General features: G+C 38.6%; 2 protein-coding genes across 3 annotated transcripts in view; both read right to left on the bottom strand.

Annotated features, from left to right (window-relative positions):
- LOC100646011 (dynein axonemal heavy chain 2) overlaps nt 1-16069 on the bottom strand; it is a 40129-nt gene extending 24060 nt beyond the window's left edge. Inside the window, exons 1-19 of the mRNA XM_012317133.3 lie at nt 14539-16069; nt 13815-14272; nt 9612-9748; nt 9192-9534; nt 8555-9074; nt 6868-7010; nt 6094-6239; nt 5914-6007; nt 4125-4295; nt 3831-4020; nt 3634-3730; nt 3301-3552; nt 2594-2721; nt 2306-2424; nt 1258-1372; nt 989-1122; nt 736-929; nt 369-597; nt 42-193 (exon numbers count right to left, since the gene is read on the bottom strand). Coding sequence (XP_012172523.3) covers nt 42-193; nt 369-597; nt 736-929; nt 989-1122; nt 1258-1372; nt 2306-2424; nt 2594-2721; nt 3301-3552; nt 3634-3730; nt 3831-4020; nt 4125-4295; nt 5914-6007; nt 6094-6239; nt 6868-7010; nt 8555-9074; nt 9192-9534; nt 9612-9748; nt 13815-14272; nt 14539-14794 — 3878 coding nt within the window. The 5' untranslated portion in view covers nt 14795-16069. The remainder of the gene's footprint in view (nt 1-41; nt 194-368; nt 598-735; nt 930-988; nt 1123-1257; nt 1373-2305; nt 2425-2593; nt 2722-3300; nt 3553-3633; nt 3731-3830; nt 4021-4124; nt 4296-5913; nt 6008-6093; nt 6240-6867; nt 7011-8554; nt 9075-9191; nt 9535-9611; nt 9749-13814; nt 14273-14538) is intronic.
- A 445-nt stretch (nt 16070-16514) lies between these two features.
- The window catches only part of LOC100646636 (photoreceptor outer segment membrane glycoprotein 2), a 77974-nt gene continuing 75794 nt past the window's right edge, over nt 16515-18694 (bottom strand). The window contains exons 6-7 of one of the 2 annotated variants that reach the window (XM_048412550.1): nt 16893-16960; nt 16515-16620 (exon numbers count right to left, since the gene is read on the bottom strand). In XM_048412550.1, coding sequence (XP_048268507.1) covers nt 16608-16620; nt 16893-16960 — 81 coding nt within the window. In that variant the 3' untranslated portion in view covers nt 16515-16607. The remainder of the gene's footprint in view (nt 16621-16892; nt 16961-18694) is intronic. The other variant, XR_007226502.1, reaches the window with a different exon arrangement.

Raw genomic sequence — 18694 nt, forward strand, 5'->3', positions numbered from 1 at the left:
ATCCCATCGAGTTTCCCTTGAAGCACGTCAGTTTATCAAACCTCGTTGCCTTCATCGCTGATAATTGAATTTGATGATCCTCCAAAGATTGCATTATTTCGTCGATAGACCTTATCCTGAATATCCCGCTGTCTTTGTAAGGAATCATCTCTAAAGGCATGTTTTGCCAGATCTCGGAAATATTTTTCAAGCCCTGATGAATATGAGACGGGATCTCTTTATCTACTTAGACATTCCTGAATTTTTCTTTTACGATATGTTATTCGAGATAAAGCTATATTCAATTTATGATCGATTAGATATTTGTATATTTGCCTAACTTTTACTTCCTTACATCTAATATACCTTTTTCAACTTGTTACGCTTACGATTTCGATAGCTAATTCCATAGTAGCGGAGTTTGAGATATCGTCAATTTGGTCTGCATAATTTTGCAGCTCCATCTCCGCGATGGTATCGAGAGTGAAATCCTCAGATGTTTCGTCGAAATCACGATCTACAATTTCTTTGACTTTCGTCCAGTGCCTAGGCCTCATCGCCGGATTCTTCAGGTTGGTAATTAATGGAAGGGTACGCCTGAATCTATCCACTCTCCCCCTGAAAAATTTGTTATTCCACACATTTTGTTATCAGAGTAAGAACCGGCGGTCTTCAAAATTTTATATCATTAATGAAAATGTGATTTTAAGAAAAGCAGAAAATGACAGAATAGAACAGGATAATTTCTATTATTGCCTCGAGTGTTCCACGATCTCCCACTTCTTTTCTTTGAGTTCCCTGCTAAGACGATTCAGCTTCCTGAAGAGAATATTCGCGGTATTCTCCATTTCTTCCATTTCAATCTTCCAGAAATTCTGCGTCCTGTATTTTTCCCAAGCATCGTTCCATTCGCTAGTGATCTCCCATACCAATTGGATGGCGTTCATGTCCTATTAAAATAATTTTCGTGCGTCTATATGAAAAGAATGGCGAACGTTTATCATTTTACCTGCTCTAATTGTATCAGTTTGAGGGAATCTGGTTGATTTATGTCGAACACTAAAAGCTGCGTTTTCAGCTTGGATTCTCTCTTTTTCAGTGCCGAAATTTCCCGTTCCGTGTAACTTATCCAGGTGAACGCATCTTTTCAAAATTAGAATTAAGATGGAGTTAAACACAATTAAGAATTACGTGACAAATATATGATAAGTTGACGAATATGAGAGGTTTATTTAGATTACTAATTCAGATAACTGTCCAAGTTACGAATAAGTTCACCTTGCGTCGTCCAAGCAGACGTGAATGGCCCAGTATCGAAAAATTTCGCCACTTGAGCTAATACTTCGTCTTCGAACATGAGGGCATCTTGCAGTAGGATCTGTTTGAATTCCTCCTAAAATAAATAATTATACCGTAAGAGTTTAACACATATATGTAGTATCTTAAATAGGTCTAATGCAAGGACAAGTAAGGATGTTTTATTTGTTAACAGGTTGATATAGTTAGTGTATTTAATAACGATGAATATAATGATAAAGCGTGACAGATTATTCAGTGATAAACAATGTCAACGTGTTCGTTCGGCTTAGCGGCTTTATACATCCGACCTCTCGACGTGTGCTCTTAGAGTCTTCAAAAAGGACTACCTGACCTTTCATCATTTCTTGGTCTTCTCCGGGAGACGACCCCCATTACGCTCAGATCACGCCACCGTTCGCGCCTATCATCACGTATGCCGCCTTCTTTGTAGATGAAACAACAGACCGAAATCGACGTTTCTGGATGTCGCTGCTTGGCGACAACTATGCGTTTGTCGCGTAATATAAAAAGAAATTTAAGAAAAAAAAGAAACTTTATTTCTTTCTTGTTTACAATACACTTCTGAGCTCTAGGAGTGACTGTTCAAGACTGACTTGGAGTATTTAAATTCTTTTATTCGTGGGAGTGGGAAAAGGCTTCAATCATATATTTCGGAGAACGGATAGTGACCGGATGTCATTCCGATGGTCACTCATGCTATGGGAATTGCTTATGTTATTGGTTATGGGAAGCGCTTGGAATTTCGCTATCTTATCGCTTTGTTTAGTCGGATTTCGTCTGTGACACGCTTGTCGATACGAGCCCTCGTCGGGCAGCTAAGCGACATTGTAGGACCGCGAGCGACGGCCAGAAACGCGACCCATCCTAAAATCTCACAGCGTAACAAAGCGTACACCCCCTCTTTTTTTGATACTACATATATAAATAGAATATGCAGATATTTATGGAAATTCGTAAACATTTGTAAATTTATAAATCTCAAAACAATTTATAGACGAATACTAGCCTTCTTTGCCTTCAATGACTCTTTGCATTCCTCAAGAAGAGCTAAATAGGCGGCCCAGGAAGGCTGTATGTCGTGCAGTTTCCGCATGAAATCGTACGTGAAGCCCACTTCGTATTTCTCTAGATCGAATAAACGGAACGAATAGAAATTGCAAGGGAAAAAGAACAATACGTAACAATTAAGCCTATCGGGCATTCCTCAATAAGAAGAACACCGTTGATCTCACGGGCTATCGGTCTCGCCACTGCTTTTTCGCACAAGAAATTTAAGAATCGTTTGAAGGTTTACCCAAAGTCTCGTATTGATAACGGATCTTTGGGAATTCGCTCTCTTCTCGAGGAATATCGGCGTTCAGCTTCTCAAACAACTGCATCGTGTATTGCATGCTGATAAGATCCGTTGGCTCTTTCGTTATTCTGCGAACGAATAAATTTATAGTTGCGACTAGTTGCTAAATGCAGTAAAAATCTGCGCAGGAATTTATTGTAATCATTTAGAGGACATAAAAGATATTAGAGATTTGGAGGATATCGAGTTGCATGATTTATGGAGAAATTTTTGTAAATAGACTGCATACAGCAGCATAGGTCGCGCAATTGGGATAACTTCGAATTGGGTTTGGGATAAGTTTGATTTAGACTCGTTCTAGATTTGATTCGGACTTGGTTATATCTTCCCGCAGGGAGGACCGCCGGGACACAGACCGCGGTTTCGCGGCTGAATCCCGCTTGCGTGAGTCCTTTGGGCATAGCGAACCCACAGACACGAGCTACACAGAACCGCCATAAATTTCATTATATTCAATTATATCGGCTTGATTATGTTATGGATCATTAATAGCCTCAGAATGTCTATTTTGGCTATGCGTTCTCATTTTGATTAATATAAAGACGATTAATAGTACCGGGTGAGGACAGTTTAGGAAACTCCATGGAAATTTTCAGCCTCGCAAAGATTTTTGTTATTATTATGTGGTGAATTTATGTGGTACTAACTTCTTAGAATTGTCCGCGATATAGTGATACACGTGATGTACCATATTTTGGGTTTGCCGTAATAGAAGTTCAATTAACTTCTGTTGCCAAATCGAGCATTCTTCGATGATGGCACCTTTTAGTCGATCGGCATTCACGTCGAGGAAGTGCACAGTCATCACTGTTTCTTGCATCTGAACGTTATTGGCGATGATCGTGTATCTACTGATATCCGAGTCGAACGTCTCCGCGGTAGGCTTCAATTTTTCGTATCTAATCATGGATTATATAAATCTGTATAGCTTTCACAGTGGTCAACGACATAGGCGAATATTTGTGAAATTTTGTAAATACCTCTGAAGGTACATGTCTCTATTTATTTCCCAAATTTCATGGAACGGTTCCCAATTTTTCATGTAGTTTTGCATCTGAACGAAGCAGGCATTCACCTCTGAAAATTTGTATTAATAGTTATTGTACTTAATATAGTAACTGCAATAAAAGTCATTCCGAAGGAAAAGAACAAGTATGAACGAAGGGGAGAATACAACCGTCGTTGAGTTTTTGTTGAAGATCGAGCAATTCTGGATCTTTCTCGTATATTTTCCAGAATGGTGGAATTTGAAAATCGAACTTGAATTTGTCTATCAGTCGAGTTATTCTTTTCAAGGGCTCTAAAAGATTGTCAAAGATCACTGCAACTTCCATGGCGATGTTTGCCAGGTCCGGCAGGAATTTTATCTAGACATAAAAGAATCACAATCTCTTCCTCCAATCTTGACTCTTCCCGTTTTAATTTCTATTTTAAATAGGATAATAATAGAAAAAGAATATCGTACAATTACCTTGTTGTCGATTAGCTCTACGTGTATCAAAATGAGCGGCGATGGTGGCGTAGTACCATCACCATGAAGAGCAACGTACATGACCTCAAGAGACGCGACCAAGCACATTTTGAAAGCCTCGCCTATGAGCAGGTCCATCCTGCTTAAGTAAACCTTCCATTCTTGCAAAGACTGTTAACAGATTTTTATGGAATACTAATAATTGTTATAAACTAACAATAAAATTAATAACTGTCAACTGTTATGAAATTCAAAATTAGTTATAGTAACTTTATTTATTTGACAGATTTATTCAAAGTGATTGAAGCAGGAAGACGATGGTTATTTGATTAGTGCTATTTCTTAATGTAGTAACGCAACACAACTAAAATAACTAAATTTGTACAACTAATTAACTTCTGAGTGACAACTCACAACTCACAACTTATGACCAACTCTCAACAATCGACTCGCCATTAACTAACTCTATCTACCAAAACGTCCTTTTATACCAGTTTTAGTACTCCTACCACGCACACGTGTATCATAGCTGTTAATGACCCAAGATGGTCACGTACAGCTTTACAACAATAGGTAATTGAAAAAGACCACGGGTATATTGCTGGGCCATATGGCCCATTGGGATTTCCCATCCTTCCCGGCGTGTCAGCACTTTCACTTTTTGCTGTATTGTAGTTCATCGGGTTTTTCTCAAATGGTTTTTCCGCGATATTATATATGTAGTATCAAAAAAGAGGCGGGTATACGCTTGATCTATTATATATTTAAGGTATAAACTAAGAATCGTAAGAGTGCTGGGGAAGAGAGAAAGAGAGGGAGAGAGAGAGTGTAAGTAAGAATGTATGCCTTGGTGACGTGAAAGCTAAATGAGTAAACGAGTGGGAGAAGGATCCGAGGGTTGGGAGTCAGCATTTTTTGACCTGAGAAGACAGAAGTTGGGAGCCGAGTGTTAGACTAAGACGTACGAAGATATTGTAATCAGTTTTTGTATTGGGTATTGCTTGTTAAATTAAAACTAAACGTAACTATCTTGTCTTTGCTCTAGACAATTTAAGATACTACATATAATTGTGAATAGAGAAAAACTGATTTATCCATGTTTCTTGGTGTATCTTCATATCACAATGGAAATAACGCGTGTAACAGCACTTCCGGATTAACGAGTAAGTGTGTTCCTCACGGCAATCGCTTCACGCAGCGATATATCGGTCTGGTCCGGGTTTTCGGAGTGCCGTAAGAATTGCACCGTATAGCCTACAGGGATAACGCGAGAATGCTTCGTGCGGATTTTGCTCTGTGAATGGCCGCATTTGTTGTCGATGCAAGGAAGAAACGAGCAGTTCTGAGTGAGAATGAAAACGTCGGGACAGAACGACGCTGTGTCTCGCTGTTATTTCATCGTGTTCAGCAACATTTCTCTTCTACGTTCATCGTTTGAAGTATAAAGAGACATTTTAATAAAATATTTCGTATGATATATATTTTTTCCTAGTGGACAGACACTTGGCCGTGTAGACACCCGAAAGGATGCTAAATATTCCGAATATTTGGACACTGAATGCCTGGAGAGATTTTATGTCCCCATAAAAGTTCGCATCTACGCGAACATTCTCCCTGTATGGCGATTTATGTTATCAAGATTGCTTTTTACGAGGGCGGTCAGTTTGGCTTTCGACAACGAGTGATTCAAATTGTGTATTATAAGCTTTAGTCTTATATAAGAACTGTAGAAATAAATATATAAAATAATCGAATAAAAATGATATTTAACAATCTTTTGAACACTTACGTCTTCAAGAACATCCTTAAATCCATCCAAAATAACCAATATATACTGAAAGATGGTTCTGTGATAGCCCAGTAGAACTTCGAAAGTTTCGTCTCTTAAATAATTCATTATACGTATCCAATGATTCATCCTTTACCTTCAAAATTTACCATACTCATTTTAGATCCATTCAAATCATACCTGGTTTTCAGTAACTCTTGCTGTAAATCCTCCAAAGCGTAAGTGTAATTCTGCCTAATTTTGATCATCGACGTATCGCAAATCTTCTCACACAGTTTCATGATATCTTGATTCGATTCTTTGTAAACGTCAATGAACTCTTGAAGCTGTAAGAGAATACGTGCGATTGAAATCGACCTTTCCACTTCTCGTACATCGAGAAAGCTGTACGACGGAATGTACGATAGGAATCTTTGACAACCCTGACACCTGCTGTGTGTCGGAATATTTAAGAATTTTGCTCGAACGAGATATAAATGTCTATACATTTACTTATCGACATTCATTCGTGAGAGTAAGATTCTTTTTACAAAGCTGTTCGAGTCACTAGACCAAGGCAAGGAAGCGAACAAGGTCGAACAAGACACCATACCGAAAACGGGTGAATTTCGCACCGTTTAGCAAAAGGCAATGAAGTGTCCGGCTTTGTCCTTCGACCAAATTCCGTCGATTTGAACAGGGTAACGAATGACCGCAAACGCGGCCTCGGATATCCGCTATTGTTATTCCGTTTCGCCGGTACGCGCTCTTCTTGCTTAATTAAACAAACAAAGGCTGCGGACAGATCCCACTTGGCTGGGTCAAAATTTAATTTCGCCAGGACAGAGCCGGACTCGTTGCATAAATTTCTGCAGCGCATAATATAGGCGTCGTCCTTTCCGACCGATTTAGGTTGGACGAAGAGGACGATAGCGACGGTAACCAGAAACGGAGGAGGGACAGAACGAAGCGTACATTTGCCGTTTGGTTAAAGCAATCCTCGATGTATGCGTCCACGTATTCAGTGTTCCATGTCAGCCTGTTTAAGCCGGGATTGATCTTCCTGTCTACGTGGCGAATTAGTTCGCGGAACAGATCGCGTTCTGTCATCGACAACGCTGAAAAACACAATATGCTATATGTACATTAATACGTATACGTACTCGTTTATGCGCGCATGTGTCCACTCGACACAGTTCACCGCAGCAGAAACGCGATTATCCGAATCTGTTCGTTCTAGCGTACATTCGATCGTTCGATTACCATTTGATGTATCAATTCAAATTTCTCGTTGAAACGTACTCCTATTCGGGGATTTTTTTAAAGTAGCGCGCAGGCTTTTCAGAGATACAAGGTTACGATGTAACGATGTACGATGAAATTATATGGTTACGACGCTGTTGGTTCGAACTACTTGGCTGACAACGTACAAGCTGATTTCCACTTTTATGTTATTCCCTGCTCTTATGATATAGTCTTCGTAATATAGATAGTACGGTATAGATGAATTGAAGTTTCAATGAAACTCTCTATTGAACTTTTTATTCGTAGATTGCGTTCCGAACTCATTAAATTTATCGACGATTCTTCAGAAGGAAATTAATTTATCGGGAAATAGATTTTCAGAGGAATTTCGAGGGGAGCGAGGTGCATCGTTTTAATTAACTAGGATAATCTAGCGTGTTCTTGTTCATAAACTTTGTACCTACCATCTTGACATTTTATAATCATGACCGGGATTCTCTAGTCGATAATAACACGTAGTGGCGCGTTAAGAGCGAGCCGAAAGACGCGCCAGGTATTTCTGAGGGAAATGTACTTGACCAACTATTTCGCAATCTCCAGAACTCGAAATACAAACGGAAAGTTCGTGCACACCACAACGTTTGAAACTTCGAAACATCTGCTAGAATTTGTTCCAACACGTGTCTACGAGTTATTCAGATTTATACAAATGATAAAGAAGAAACATCAAAAAAAGAAAAAAGTAGATGAATAACATTTCAGATAAGAATAAAGTAGATGTTCAAATACTTTCGCAATCCAGTGTATTTTCATCGATTTAGAAATATTCATCAATCGATGGAAGTGTCAACCCATCGTGATAAATAGCGGACACGACGCGGTCTTTGGAAAATGAAGGTCCAACCGGAATTTGCGCCACGCCACTAATTATTGCTTCGTAACTCGACGTATTCACAGGGTTTGATGCATCAGAAAATGTATATACGTTTAATAGAATTTGCCATGACGTGGAGAACGTCAGTTAGTGAGTTTGGAAGAAGCAATTTAGTGAGTTTTAATTAATCACGCGCTACGAGTTCCGTAATCGGCATCGATGAAAGGAAGGAGAAAATTAAGAAGTTGCGGAACATAGAAACATATTTCATTTACAATATCGTTTAATGTCACTTAAAGACCTCGAGGTTCGTTTTATTCTATAATCTGCATTAATTCATATACATATGAAATTCCCATGACCGCTGTAATTTCTGATCGAGTTCGAAATATTCGAATAATCGAGGAGATAGTAGACGATCGAGGTTGGAAAAAATTTAGTAGAAAATTCTGAAATTACATGTAAAATTCCCAGTGTGGTATTAATGCATCTTTGGCGTATTGTTAAAAGCTTGTTAATAGTTTAATATTGCAACCAACTAACCTTTAATCACCTTATTGTAGCCAATAACTACAGCAAGAACGCTCTCGTAAACGAAGTTCAGAGTTTCCCATTTATCGTAAACGATTTGAACCTGAACAGGAATAGTGAATTTGAGAGTAATCCAATAGGCGGTTTCGCGGCATAAATTCAAAATGTCCGGGTTGATGTTGCAGCATAGTAATCCAGCAGACGAGTCGCTGCGTCGCATAAGGAAACGATCAAGCTTGACACGTGGATTCTCGCCAACCTCGTGTACCCATTTCATGTATATATCGGCAACGAAATCCTCGATCGATTTCTTTAGCAGATCGTGCTGATAGTAGATATCCTCGCTAAGACCGCAAAAAGGCATCCACATGGCTTCCTCGAGCACCTCTCTTGTTGATTGCAAACGAGCACCTTTCAGTAGTAGATTCAATGCCCTGCCTGCATAATATGGAGTCATCGAAGGATACTCCTCCTTTTCGTCCAGTATCTCCTGCTTCGTTCGTTGGATATCTTCGCTGAAGAGTTTCCATATCTATGGAGGAAACGAAATCTTTCTTTTATCTCACTTTCCTAAAATTTTCGCTTCGATATAATTTTTATAAGACATCTTATTTAATTTTGAAAATTTGAGATTTTACTAGCTTTGTACCTCGATCGTCTTAGCATCGAACAGAGCTTTCAGTTTCTCGCGATTCATGTAAGTGTAGAAACTCTGAAAATCCTCCACTGCTTCCTGTACGCTGTTCAAGCGTGCGAAGATTGACGTGACTAGGTTTTCGATGATGACTTCTAGATCTTTCATTTCGTTGCGAAAGGTAAACATGTCATCGTGCCACATGCCGTAATGAACATCGAGGATTCTGTTGGACTCCTGCTCGATCTTCTGCAGTGCCTCGTGAAATAATCTTTCGATTTTTTGACACACCCTTTCGCGCTCTTCTCCCTTCGTTCCACTGAACAGCGGTCTCATTATTTCCGTTGTTTCGTCTATTCTGTGCTTAGTATGCCAATGGGTTAATCCCTGATCAAATCGTCGGTCGACGGGCGTGAAGAGGTGCAGACTGATTACCTGGCAAAATCGATCATCGCCTGACAGATCTCAATCATGTCGTGGCACCTGCTAATGAAAATATCAATATGCTGGAATATATTGTCCCTGTCTAAATCCCATGGTATGTCCGTTAGGCTATTGTGGGCTTGCGCTATCTGCAAGGCAAACACACAGAGATGACTGTTATTCGAAAGAATTGTCTCGTGAAAATATTACGCACGATCGAGTCAGTCGTTTAATATCCGGTCTAGTGACGCATTCAAATCGATCCGCGATGGAGAATGTGACTTTAAGCCGTTAAATGAGCTTTTGTTTCACCCTCTATACGCTTATCCCATTTTATTCTGCATTATCGGCTGTTCTGCCAGTGAAAACAGTTCGCTACCATCTCCACGGGATGGTGTATACATTCCTTTCAGTCTATCAGGGGTGAATGAACAGGGATGTGTCATAATTCGCTCCTACTATCCCCTTTTAGCACCATCAACTAGTTTATCTCGCGTTAATGCTTTATCGTATGAATTATTAATACTATTTTTATTCTACATATTACGTACATTACATACGCATAAATATTTCTTTCTATTTTTATCTCCCTATGGATAAAAGTTGAAAGGTTGTATTATTTATATCAGAAACTTTGAGTATAAAGAAATAATTCTTCGTCAATTCGTCACTTCACTATCAAACTGTTAGTCGTTTGAATTCTGACAATAAGTATATTCTGTTCATGGTATGTTCTTATCTCTATACTATTATTTCTATTATGTCTATTTATATTATTCTTTTATTCGTTTCTATTACATATAAATAAATATTCTATATATTCTATATAGTACCTCTATATCATGGTATATATTTCATTTCGTTCATTTTAGTGAAAGTGATACTTTAAAAGTAGATATCTTCTAGATAAAAAGTATTGAAGAAGCTTTTATGATTCCTCGAAATACCATGCGGGCTATAGACTTTTCTATATAAAATCGTATCGCATTGTTACAGGGTGCACGAGAATTTTCTCTTGTCAAACATCATTCTAGGAACGCCATTGACACACCAGACGATTCAATTTCAAAGCGTTCGAGTGCATGATGTTGTTACGTCATTTCGTATCTTGTCAACAATCAGGCTGGCTTTCTTCCATTTTTATATTTTTCCCGTTTATATTTGGACGATCAATCGCGGGATCGCGATTCATTTTCGAAAGGGACGCACTTGATCGTTTTTCGAGAGCTTCATAAACAATCGGAATATCGAAATTGCAATATTATTTCGTTGCTCCGTTGCTATCGTACTATTTTTTCGCTGTGGCGCCTGTTTTTTAATAATTTGGGTTGAGATTGTTTTCGCACTATATTGCGCATTCTGTATATTTGCATGCTTTTAAATTTCTCATAAATGCGCTATCACCAGAGATCTGCTAATTAGATGTACAAAATCTTCTCATAGTATGATTATTGAGATTTTTCACGGAAAAATCGAGAATTTCAGACTTTTTGACTACGATTTCTGCGCCCTCAGTTTTGCGAGAATAACCACAATGCGATACGTAGCCCACGGCAATTCTCATCTCTGTCGACGCTTATCTAGTCATACGGGAAACGCCTAAGTCGAGGTTACTGTGACTTCCGTTTAACGCGAAAATTTGACCCGGTTCCAGAGGCAACCCTCCTTTCGGCAACAACACGCCACCCCCGTTGCGCATGATAAAATGTTAACTTTGAGATTGACGAATTATCTTTAGACGCTTCCCTTTTTGCAGCCTTTTTAGTTATGAGGTTGTTTGATGACAGTTTAAGATGTGATTTGCTTTCTTTCTTAATTTTATAAATTTGTCTCAGTTATCAAGTACACCAAGTAGTATAAATATCGAAATATCGACGAAAATAGATTAGATAAATATTCATCATTAGACTGCGATGTTATGCTCATTCATATTTTTATGAATGTAAATAAACTAACAGTACTCAAATAGAAATTTCGAAACATTATAACTAATGTCCCGGTGCTTTGAATAATTTTTATGTTTTTGAATATTGTGTCCAGTTTGTAAATTTTTAAATACAAATGTATAAACATGTACAGTTTACTTATCATATTTTTTCAACCGAATTTTTCGTTTAATTTGTGACCATATTAAAATTATCAGTCGCTCAGTGGTCTTAGCAATACTTTTACGTTCATTTGCACGTTGCACGGATGCTCGCGTGTTGTTTTACCACGATCCGTCGCGATTAAAGGAAGATAAGATTAATTGCAGGCTCGAGTCGCTCGCCTCGGCAAATATTATTTTAACGGGGATGGGAGCGTGTTCCCGCGTTCACGGGGATCATTGTGAACCGGCCAAAGGGTGGGTACAATTACCGTGACTTCCGCTTAACGCGGGAACTCCTCACTTTGCCTAACGGCTCTTTCCTAAGTATCCAAAGTAACTCCGCACACGTCGTTTAATAGTCCCTTAATGCACCGACCGTCGACTGAATTTGTACGCGATAACACGGTGAACATTCAAACAGTCTTTCGAAAGCATTATATGTATTCAAAAAGTAAAAGCAAATATCGAAACGATTAACGAAATATCAGGCATTTAAAGCAAAAGTGGATTCTACTACATTTTTATGAAGTACATTTATATATTATCGTTAAGATACTTTTTCAGACACTTGATTTATTTTTAACATGATCTATTTTAATTATAATATTACGGATAAAATCAAATTGTAATTATATTTAGATCATGATTCTATCAAGATCACATATCCCAAATCCTGTATCCTATTCCATCTTCTATGTCTTATATCTCATATCCCACATCCTATGTTATGTATCACGCAACTATTTTCTATACATAACATCTCTAAAGTTACATATTAGGTTCCACGATTTCTACCTCACTTTCCATACTATTGACATACTCTGTATTTTACATTCAACATCTAATACCTACAATCCCAAAGCTATTCCACAATTCACATTTCCATCCCACATTCCATATTTCATATAGCTTATCTCATATCCTATATTCTACAACTATTAGTATTCCTAACATATATCCGTATCTTTCACCTTACTTCTCACACTTCATTTCTCCATTCCATATCCCATATTTCATATTTTTTTTCTGGTACTCTATATCCCACATCCCGTATCACTAGGAAATATCTTTTATCTTAGCTTTTGTAGCATATACATCTATTCTTCCTACATTTAACGTTTCATATGTCCTATTTCCTCTTCTGTGTCCCATATCCAGTATCCCTGAAACATATCTTCCATCCTTATTCCCACAGCACATATCTCTATCCGACGTCTCATATTTTATATTTCCATATCCTTTACTCTATCATACGTTTTCCACATGCCCTTTTTCCACCTTCTATGCCCATACCCGGTGTATTCTTCTCTGTATTCCAAATCCTGCACTCTATATTTCAAATCAAACTAACAAATTTCCTAAATCTATGTTAGCGATTACGAATTTCAAATATGGAAAGTGTCGGCCCTTGACGCGGTTTGTGGGAAATTCGTTGGGAAAATATCCATTTTGTGGGAAAAGAATTTCATCTCGTGAGTTAGTGAATTTCGTTCGTAAAAAAGGAATTTCATTTTATGGGACAATGAACTTTATTTTGTGGAAAGTGTCCATCATTTGTGGGTTTTGTGGGAAATTTATAGGAAATGAACTTCATTTTATGTGATAGCGAATTTCGTTTGGGGAAACTGACGGTTTCTTACGCGCTGTTCGTGCGATACATTTTATCTTTTGTAGGAAACATACTCTTCGTGAAAATTTTCTGACTTTTGTCTTGCGTTTAAATTAGAAGGGTGAAATCATTGAACTAGGATAGGGAAAATGAAATGAGAAGTAAATACAATGACCGGTAGGGAATGTAAAGAATGGAGTAGTGATGTAGGATAGGAAACATTAGATGTATGTATTAGATTGTGCGTATTTGATATGAAGCACAGAATTTGAGAAATGGAGTAAGGAATAGGAAACGTGAAATATAGAAATTTACACATTATCATGAGTTCACGAGATATGGGGCTGAGAATATAAGATGTCGGAAATGAGATAAGGAATATGAAAGTATAATAGGGAATGTTTCATAAATATAAATGTAGTAAGTGTTACTTATAATGAATTATACAACTTATTGAATATTAGAGTTAGTTCACTTTTGCTCTCAATGCCTCACTACGAAGAAAAATGAATATTACCTTGTCATACAGTGCTTTATAATTTTCACAGGCGTCTATACACTGTCTGAACTTTTGCATGGATCTTCTAGGCTTCTCAGAAAATACTTCATTAAAGTCGATGTAATCTCGACACAGGATAATAATTTGATTACTAAGAGCCTTGAAGAGATTCTCTATTCTCTCATGACTGCTATAGAACGGCGAATTCAACCAGATTATTCTGAACAGATGTATGATTAACATCAGATGTTCCTCGATGCTTGATGGTGTAGTGCATTTCTCTAATTCTGCAGAGGGATCTATCAAGATTCGAAGATACTCGATGTTAGATTTGGCTTCCTGTACGCCGTCTTCGATCTCATCTACTAATGATAAGAACTGACGAGCATAAGTCGAATGACTTATTAATAGGAATTCTGCTATTATTTTCACCGTTGGGTTCTGAAGCTGGTGGTTTAGACCGCAGAGATTGTCATCTGTTAGAGAAATAATTTTTTATAGTACAAATATGTTTAGAAGAAGGAATGGAAGCTTAGATTCTGGGAGCTGGAGTTGTATACATTTTATTAGAATATACATTGAAATATTCAAATTCGAACATTCAGATTATAAAATATTAATTTAATATTTTGTAATCAGCGTACAGAGATTTATTAAAGTGAGCTGTCCAGAAATCCCAGATCTAATATGCTCTACAAGCAAATACATACTCCTGAAATATTTACGAAATGAAATTACTAACATCGATAAATCCAAAAGTCGTACTCGTCTTTTAGACACAACAATTCGTTGGGTGTCGCTTGCTCTTGGTCTGAGAGGGCTATCCTTATTTGGGTGGTCCAGTAAGCTACCACACTCTCCATCCTCTTGACCAACTCCTTATCGGTGCAGTCCTCTTCGGTCAGGTTGCTACCCTCACGAGGTACATATATCACCGTTAAGCCCAGCATTTTGTACGTAAGGTCTGTTAAGTTGCAGAAGAAGGTGTCCATGTTCATGTAAAAGTCCGCCTTCACGCATGTATCTCAGGTTAAGGAAGACGAATAAGTTTCTCCATCGATATTTTCCCTTATTTTTATTTTTCCTGCTCCTCCAATACTTTCGTTATAACTTATCGCGATATAATAAAAAAAAAGGGCTTAGCTATTCTATTCCATTTCGTTCAAACAATTTCCCACTGAAATTTAATTTTTATGATTCCGAAAACAGAGATTAAGAATTATGATTCGAGAAACTATAAGAGATCCAGAACAGATTAATTCACAGAGATGGAAACCAGTAAAAGTGTCAGGTCCTGTTCATCTCTAGGATTTTCGTTTAAAATCATGTCCTCGCAATTAGAGGAGAACGGCTCCTTCGATTCAGTTAGAATCGCGGATCCATTAGAAATAATGAGACGACTTCCAGTCAAACACAATACAATCGTTTCTGCCTCTAGGTGGACCTAATAATCCGTCGTTCATGGCCTTCCGTACATGTACAAACATCGACGCCGAATTTACCAGCGGCGAGTTGCGCAGTGCATTTAGTCGAAAATTATGGTAATAATAACTTCGTTCCACCCTTCCTGTTTCACCCTCTCCTTTTAGTCCTTCTTCTCTTCTCTCACTCTGTTGGTCGACACTGAGCCGAAAGTTCGCGCGGTGCGCTGCGGTAACAGGGATTGCGCGGCCGAAGTTACAAATTCGCTTGGTAACGTCGTCAAGTCGGGGTTGTTGCGAGCTTAAGCCGAGGAGACTGTGCAAATGTTGGCCGATCGTCCTTTGTTCCAAACCCTCTTTCGTTACTGAAAGCTATTTGTTAGTTTCGATGTAGACAAACTATTAGTGGATTGTCGTTCAGTGCCTGTTAGTAGTAGAGCTGTAAATAAGTGAGGTCTAAATTGGAATCGAAGACACGAATAAAGTATCAGAGAAAGTTATGAAACTAGGTCGTTGTAAATTTATGAAATTTCCATGAAGCCTGATCACTTGAAGTACCGCGTTGGCTCTATCATTAACTTAGAATATTCCTACTTTCAAGGGCTCAGGAACGTGAAAAATTTCAGGCATCAGAATTAAAAGTATCGCTATCGAAATTGTTACCCCAAAGTGGCAAGATTATGAGAACTCCGTACCTAAACTATACAAAAGCTTCCGACAAGTTTCTCTCAAGTAGGAAGCTGAATTTTGTAAATTTGAATTTCGGAAAACGCCATTGACGCGGGACATTCGCCCACGAAGATTCTAGAGCGCCCACTGCTACCCAATTAAACTTATAGCTGGCGGTTTTACACCCACAGATTGTTTACCAGAAAGGGAGAGAAAGAGAGGGAAGAAGAGCAAAAAGAGAAGAAAGTCCTGGAGGAGACAAGAAAGTTTCGTAGTTCAGCTCGTTGAAGTATCGTTACGATACCGTGCTCCCCGGAAAACTTTCCCTGACTAATTAAACACGAGTTAAGCCACTGAACAAAGCGGGCGAGAATCCTCTCTGGATGGATACTGTCTGGCCAGGTTTCGATCTTGAGGAAGATCGGCGACAGCACGTTTTGAACAACCGACAGCACGTGCTGCTCTACTTTATCGTTTACCGAGCCGAACAACACGCGATTCCGAAATGTGTCCGCTCGCAGGATCTCTTGTGGTTCCCTGATGAAGTAAGTGAGCTCGTATACCGGTACAATAGGAAACGACAGAGAAGCAGCGAGCCTGTTGTATAAATAATAGATGGTCAGGGTGGTGAAGTTCGGATTTAGAAAGAACTCTCGAATTGTCAATTCCAAGTAGTAGGACCAGTCCTCCTTCTTTAGTCCGCCCAGGGTTGTCATGTCTTTCACACAGTTGACCTGGAAGAAGAGGAAGATTTTTTTCATTTATTGGCTGAATCTTTTAATCATGATTAATGTTAATATCAAAGGGTTGATTTTCTTTTTTCTTATGATATGAGTTTTAATAATTAATATTATCATTTTCTTTTTTGCGAAGGTTGTAATTCTTGGTATTTAGGATAAGGCTGAATCTATCCATAATCTATCCAGTATTGTGCATTAAGAAATTTCTCCACGATCATTATACTTTATGTTCCTTTATGTTCTAACATCCAAGTTAAACTACTAACCAGGTTCGACAGTTCCTGTTCATCGTAGATCGGTCTAAGTTCCTCTTGAATTTCATCGACTTCGTGTCCTGCAACAGAATATATCAACGTGTCAGTCAATATCCACTCCACCAAATATATAATTTTTTCCCTAACTTGTTTCTTTTCAGAAGCGCAAGATCATCGAATTTGAAAATTAATCAAGTTCGCGCGAAATCCAATCGTAAAATGAATTTAGGACCATGGTGTGTATAGACAACTGCGTTATCTATGATACTATATAAAATATCAAATTTACCATACTGCATGTATCTAACAATTTTCCCGAGTTTTTCTTCTCAAAGAGTTAAAGAACGACTCTGCGCCGGGACCAAATTTTCTCCGATCGTAAAGATCGTTCGTTAGACGGCGATCGAAAGTAGCGATCGCGATGGGTCTCCTTAAATCCGACGGGAGAGTTAAATCGGACACATTCGTTTCTAAGAATCTCTCCTGTCCGTTCCGATATCGTTTTTCGTTAGTTCTCTTCTTCTCCGCCCCGCTTTCTCGAAGGCGCATACAACCAGAAGAGCACCAAGCCCACCACACCCTCTGTGCCACCCTCAGGATACGACTTCGTTGCTGGCAATCTAACAGGAACGATAAATCGCGGCCAGCTAGTGAATCGGCGGAAGAGGAAACACGTCGGGTGATCGAGGCGCCGCGGGAGGACACGTTGCCATAATTTATTAGACTATGATAGCGAGTATTATGTAGATAGTACCGATGCTCTCTCCCTTCTTCCCTTCTCTCTCTCTCTCTCTCATTTTCCTTTTGAAACATTCTCTCAACCCGAGGGACTTATTACTGTCACGCAGCTTTCCATACCAATGATTTTTCACAAATTTTACACCCTAACCCTGTCACGTTCCTCATGGTATGCTTTTTTCCCTTTTACTCTTCGTTCTTCGTCGTTTCTCTTTTCTTCCCTCGTTGGATCTACGCGAGTGATGCGAGGATTTCACGAATTTGTTCAGCAGTCGCGAAAGATGTATTCGCGAAAGGAGCACGTCACTTTCTGACGAGATTCTTGGTTGTGAAGGTTAGTGCTTGTTGACTCTTCCAACGCCATCCAAGGACTTGTTGTTGGCTATTTTGCACAAGGGATGATAGGGCGGAAATATCTGCAGGAATTTGAAGAGGAGCCTATCGCGCGGAAACGTTGTGCTTCGACCGTGGCTATTAGGCATCGGATTTTTGTTCCATCTTTGGATTTTGAATTATATATTCTTGAATCATGAATTCATGACAATAATTTGGATCATACAGCTTTGGGTTATAGAACTTCGGGTTCTAAATTTTTAGATTATAGAACTTCGGATTACGCATCTATGAATTCTAGACCTGTGCAGTAAAAGATACTTCAGAAAGACATTAAAACGAACAAAGATTTCTGAAATTTATTTTATCTTGTTTGCGCGATGCTTCTGTTGCATCTGATGTATTGTTTACAAGGTTTCTACATCAAATATTTGTAAAATATTTGCACAGGTTGTTTTACGACGAAAGTGCTAGGAAATGGCGAGAACGGATAGTGTTTGGGATGTAACGACGGAGAAAGCTGGAATATGGGTTTTTTTCAGGTTTGGAAGTGAAAATTTGTTGCCTTCGGCTGCTCGACAGTCCGTGTGTCATAAAACACAAGCGAGTGTTTCAACTTGCCGACTTTTACGATGCTCTACGTCTTAACAGGATTGTTTCGCCAAACCTGTTTACTGTTTCATTTCTTCTAATTTATTGTGATTGTCTTCTCTTAGATTTAAGTATCTTTTTGCTACTATTTT

Source organism: Bombus terrestris, chromosome 15, assembly GCF_910591885.1.
Source record: "Bombus terrestris chromosome 15, iyBomTerr1.2, whole genome shotgun sequence".
In the NCBI taxonomy this organism is placed as follows: Eukaryota; Metazoa; Arthropoda; class Insecta; order Hymenoptera; family Apidae; genus Bombus; species Bombus terrestris.